At 44.3% G+C, this 5,910-nt stretch overlaps 1 protein-coding gene across 2 annotated transcripts; it reads left to right on the forward strand.

Moving 5' to 3' along the window:
• Nucleotides 1-7: 7 nt before the first annotated feature.
• LOC125526588 (G-type lectin S-receptor-like serine/threonine-protein kinase At2g19130) lies at nt 8-5,454 on the forward strand. 2 transcript variants are annotated; one of them, XM_048691241.1, is made up of 3 exons: nt 8-195; nt 376-437; nt 1,088-5,454. In XM_048691241.1, exon 3 carries the CDS (start codon nt 2,822-2,824, stop codon nt 5,348-5,350), a length of 2,529 nt encoding a protein of 842 aa, XP_048547198.1. In that variant the 5' UTR covers nt 8-195; nt 376-437; nt 1,088-2,821; the 3' UTR covers nt 5,351-5,454. The 2 variants fall into 2 exon arrangements, with proteins under 2 accessions (XP_048547198.1, XP_048547199.1); XM_048691242.1 differs by lacking the exon at nt 376-437 and having other exon boundaries at nt 8-142; nt 2,107-5,454.
• The last annotated feature ends 456 nt before the right edge of the window (nt 5,455-5,910 follow it).

Raw genomic sequence — 5,910 nt, forward strand, 5'->3', positions numbered from 1 at the left:
CCCGCCGACGGGCCCCGCCGACCCCCCCGTCCGCTCCCAACGGCAGGTCAGCCCAACCCAGCAGCCGGAAGATGATCCCCGGCCGTCGCCCTCCACATCGGTGACTGAGTCGGCGGTCAGGCAGCGGCAGTCGGCCCAAACGGTAAGGAGCAGCAGCGGCCGCGCTTCGATTCCTCTCAAATCCAACACCAATAGGTACTCCTGGAGCCACACCACTGCTTACATTCTCGCTTCTTATCACAATTCGATAAAATGCCATCAATACATCAAAGATGGAATGTCATCTCTGAAGAAATTCAGTGAGATTCAGGCTATCAGAGGTACACCAACTTATAGGTCTTTCAGTAGTCTGATGTTTGGGGGCATCTGTTCCAGGCCGCTAGGACATTCAAGAAGATAGAAATGAATGAGCTTCCTCATTGCACTTATACATTCAGGTAACCGCTGCGGATTCCAACAACTATTGAGCCTCAATGTTTGCAAGCGTAGATACTGAATCTGGCAATCTAACAATGCAAGACTCAGATAGGTCAAGATACCGTAAATGTTTTTGCATTTATGATCTGGCAATTGGTAACAGAAGAACTGTCACAACACAATGCTCTTAACGACATCGTATTTAACTCCTTAAGATCCGTGTATCTGTCTGGTTCATTAACAAAGTGCAGAGAGGTGTTGTGCTTCTGAATAATCCACTCATTTGTTCCAATTCAGACTTTGGCATGCTCCATTCATACTTTGGAATCTGTATATGACGGGCGTCTTCTAACAATACTTTCTGTTGAACCAACTCTTCTAAGTTGCATATTCATCTGCGATGAAAACAAATTCTCCTTCCTATGGCAAATCCATTGTAACCTCTTCTTGAAGAAAAACATTAGCCATCCATACTTGGATCAGTATGTCTTTTTTCATCTCGTAGTCCTTGGGAAAGACAACACAGAGGCAGAGCATTGCTTCGTTTCAGATGTCAAGTGTCTGTAGCTCAATTTCAGTATGCTTAGGACCATTCCTGTACTTGCCTTGGTCATTATCCCCAATGTTGCTATTTTCTATGACCTGCCATTCCTGCACTTGTTGTTTACAGATCATCAAGCCAGCCATCGTCTACAGAGCAAAAGGCAACCCCCTGCATTTCTTGACAATACGTCTGCCAATGGTGACCAACTCTTCACATGGCCTTCTTCTCAGCAAGCCGTACGTGCGAAGCGGTCTGGAGAGGAACTACTATGAAGTGGAGTTGAGTCTCACATGGAGTGGAGTTGAGATCGAGAAGGGAGGGACTATTATGAAGTGGAATTATTGAGATGGAGAAGAATTATTGGAGACAGAAACTGCGTGTTGCTGCCCTGCGCTATCTAGTACAATTATGAAGGGGAGGGACGCAGAGAGCTGGTCCTGCTCCTCCACAATGACAGACAGTGAGTGTTGCTGCCTAGTACAATTATTGAGATGGAGAAGAATTATTGGAGACAGAAACCGCGTGCGTGCATGGTCGATGTTCTGACCTGTGGGCCAGCATGCATGTACGTGGGTTCCAAAAAGCTTCAAAAATCAGTGTGAACAAATGAGGCCCTCTCAAGTCTCAACCAATATTGACGCCAAGAAGCAGTCTAGGCAAGCGCGTGTTGGTGGGAAGAAGCAGCGATTCTGCCATGGATCGATCTTGCTGTTAATTGGTCTCGGCCGTGCGCGAAGTTGGTGAAGCAAGCAGAGATATCAAATATGCTCCAATAATAGTATGAATACCCTGATCCATAATGCAAGGCTTGGGGCCGGCTATGTATTAGTTGGCTTGAAAAATATTGGGCTCATTCCATTCCCATTCCCTACCCTTACGCCAGCGACGCCGCAGCCGTCGTCTCTTTTCGTATTTCCCTTCTCTATGCGGTAGAAACAGCTCAGCATGATGAAGGCATCCATCCCCTTCTAGTTAGATAACATGTTTCAAAGCAACAGAAACTGAATCTTCAGTTCTTCACCAACCTGCATAGATGATCAATTCCAAAGTGCATATACAATTTTTTTACTTTTACGTTGTCACAGCTCAAATTCTTCAAACAATATTTTTGATAGGTTATTGGTTTCGTTTTTTGTTTGTCACAGAGCCAGTTCATGCCAGGACGCGTTTAGGCTACAAGACTCGGGCAACACCCTCGACACAAGAAGGCACTCGAAATTGATGAATCTGAAGATCACTCTGAAACTTTGGTAGCTTATTAAGTTTCTTAACTCCAGCTTACAACATTTCTTGTATTTCTGTGGTCACACTTTTGCTTGTCTTCCGAGGGAGCTTTGGTGTTGACATGCACGGAATTTGCATTTGTAGTATTCATAGAAACAGATATTCGTGGGTATTATACTGATATTTATGACTTACTGACATTGCCAAATTACGAGGGAGCTTTCAAGGGAGCTTTTCTTATTTGTGACTTACTGACATTGCCAAATTACGCCGATGATTATTATACTGATGTTTTTTCTCTCTCTGAAAAAGTGAGTGCTATGGCTTGCTACTGTTTCGTGTGTTGCCATTTACCATTGAAGCCATTGCCATGAGGGTTGGTGGAAGCCTCATGAAAGCTTGGTGCAAGCCTCGTGATTGACCTGACCAGCTAAGGTACACATGATTTTTAAAAAAAAAACTGAAACTGTGGGGTGGCCTTTGACAGTAGCACATGGTATTTATGGTAGTTCTGTCCCAATGTGAACTTAGGTGAGCCCAAATGGACTTCCCCGTCAGCTTCAGTCAGCAGAACACTTGGCCTTTCAGTTCTATACATACATCCTCTCTTCTCCAAATTATTCATTCTTCTTCTCCATGGCTCCCCTCTACATACTACTCGGTCTTCTCCTATTGCACACTGCTCCTTGGTGCTTCTCTGCAGCTGTAGATGAGGACACTCTCATGGCAGGCCAAGCGCTCGCCGTTGGTGACAAGCTCGTCTCCAGGAACGGCAAGTTCGCCCTTGGCTTCTTCCAGCCAGCAGCAAGCAGCAGTATCAGTAAGTCGTCCCGCAACGCCACCTCCTCAAGATCCAGCTGGTACCTTGGCATATGGTTTAATAAAATCCCAGTTTTGACTACTGTGTGGATCGCTAATAGAGAGGAGCCCATCACCCACCCCAACCTCAACTCAGCACAGCTCAAGATCTCAAACGATGGCAATCTTGCCATCGTAGTAAACCATGGTAGCAACACTCAATCTATAGTTTGGTCCACTCATATTGTCAATAATAGGACACACAACAGCCTAAACATCACTAGCGCTGCCGTTCTCTTGAATAGTGGAAACCTTGTCCTCAAAGAGAGCCCATCATCTGACTTATCGGTGTGGCAGAGCTTCGACAACCCAACAGATGTTTGGCTTGCTGGTGCCAAGTTTGGCAGGAACAAGGTCACCGGTTTTAGTCGTTATGGGATCTCAAAGAAGAGCCTCATTGATCCAGGTCTCGGCTCATACAGTATTGAACTAGAAGGCACCAGGGGGATTGTCCTTAAGCACCGTAACCCCTCCATAGAATACTGGCTTTATGCATCCTCCACAGCAGCATCGTTGGTACCAGTAGTCAATTCACTGCTAAGTTTGGATCCTCGGACTAAAGGTTTATATAACCTAGTATATGTCAATGATGACCAAGAAGAGTACTACATGTATACTTCACATGATGAATCATCTTCCATGTTTGTCTCACTAGACATCTCTGGTCAGATAAAGTTGAATCTTTGGTCCCAAGCAAATCAGTCTTGGCAAACAATATATGCCCAGCCTGATGATCCCTGTGATCCACCTGCTGCCTGTGGACCTTTCGCGGTATGCAGAGGCAAGCCGCATCCATCATGTGACTGTATGGAGAGCTTCTCTAAGAAGTCACCGCATGATTGGGAGTTTGAGGATCGAATAGGAGGATGCATCAGGAATACACCATTACATTGCACTACTTCAAAGAACATCACAAGTTCAACAGACATTTTCCATCCCATTGCGCAAGTTACACTGCCCTACAACCCACAAAGCATAGCTGTTGCTACCACTCAGAGCAAATGCGAAGAAGCTTGTCTCAGTTCATGTTCCTGCACTGCTTATTCCTATAAAGATAACAGATGCTCTGTCTGGAATGGAGAATTGCTTAGTGTAAATCTGGATGATGGCATCGATAACACTTCCAAAGATGTTCTTTATCTCCGCCTTGCTGCCAAAGATTTCTCAGCAAATTTAAGAAAAAAGAAAAGAAAACCAAATGTTGGAGTTGTTACTGCTGCAAGCATTATTGTTGTTGTGTTACTAATGCTCATGCTGTTGCTACTGATTTGGAGGAATAAATGCGAGTGGTGTGGTTTGCTGCCAATATACTCTGACAATCAAGGGAGTGCTGGTGGGATTGTACCCTTTAGATACACTGATTTAGTTCGTGCTACTAAAAAATTCTCAGAAAAGCTGGGAGGAGGTGGTTTTGGTTCAGTATACAAGGGAGTGTTAAGTGACTCAAAGACTACTATAGCAGTCAAAAGGCTTGATGGTGCCCATCAAGGAGAGAAGCAATTCAGGGCTGAGGTGAGCTCAGTTGGACTGATCCAACATATCAACCTAGTAAAATTGATCGGTTTCTGCTGTGAAGGTGATCACAGATTACTTGTGTATGAACACATGTTAAATGGGTCTCTTGATGGCCATCTATTTAAAAAGAGAAATGCTGCTGTTCTAAATTGGAACACTAGATATCAAATAGCCCTAGGAGTTGCCAAAGGATTGTCCTACTTGCATCAGAGTTGCCACAAATGCATCATACACTGTGATATTAAGCCAGAGAACATACTTCTGGATGCATCATTTGTTCCTAAAGTTGCAGACTTTGGGCTGGCAGCGTTTGTGGGAAGGGATTTTAGCCGAATTCTGACTTCATTCAGAGGAACTACAGGTTATCTTGCCCCAGAGTGGCTTAGCGGAGTTGCGGTCACACCAAAAATTGATGTTTATGGCTTTGGCATGGTGCTGCTGGAAATCATGTCAGGAAGGAGGAATTCGTCACCTGAGACATCACACTACACCAATAGCAGCAGCAATGTGGACCAGCATGTTGGATATTTCCCTGTGCAAACCATCAGCAAGCTTCACAGCGGAGATGTAAAGAGTTTGGTGGATCCACAGTTACATGGTGACTTCAATTTGGAAGAGGCTGAAAGGGTTTGCAAAGTTGCATGCTGGTGCATCCAAGATAATGAGTTTGATCGGCCGACGATGGGTGAAGTGGTCCGGGTTCTCGAGGGCCTACAGGAGATTGATGTGCCGCCAATGCCAAGACTACTTGCAGCTCTGACGGAACAGTCTGGTGCTGCAATTTTAATGTAACAATATTTTGCAGTCGATATTACTAGTCTTGTTAAGTTCAGCAATTTTCGTGAAGTTGTAATGTGTAGAGGAAGGAATAAAGGAAGCAAGTTTTCTGTTGCTAATTAGTTGTCTCTTATTTAAGTTTTTTAGTGCCAGTTATATATGGTAAGGAATCATTGTAGCAGAAAATGGCAGATATAGAAATATGTGTGTTGTTCTGTTCTTGTCAAACCTGGGATGGGAACTTAGATTTTTAGTTGTTTTAAATTGTGCATAATCATACTGCAACAGTTGCTGCAGTTCTGCGAGTGTAGGAAGATGTCAGGTGGATATGATCAAGAGACTACCTCGGCTATATAATCACCTGATATTTTAAAATTTCTGTGCGATTTGTATAATTTTGGATAAGCCAATAATGGCATCTTGGATTTCACTGTTGCGTTTGCCCTTTGTGGGTTGCCAGCTCAACTGACCATCCTCGGCGACTCTGAAAGGAATGCACATGCTTCCCTGTGACCCTAGCACAACTACGACCATGAACAAGGTAACAATCTTCATGCAGCAAGTTTGTTTATGCA

Source organism: Triticum urartu, unplaced genomic scaffold, assembly GCF_003073215.2.
Source record: "Triticum urartu cultivar G1812 unplaced genomic scaffold, Tu2.1 TuUngrouped_contig_10553, whole genome shotgun sequence".
Lineage (NCBI taxonomy): Eukaryota > Viridiplantae > Streptophyta > Magnoliopsida > Poales > Poaceae > Triticum > Triticum urartu.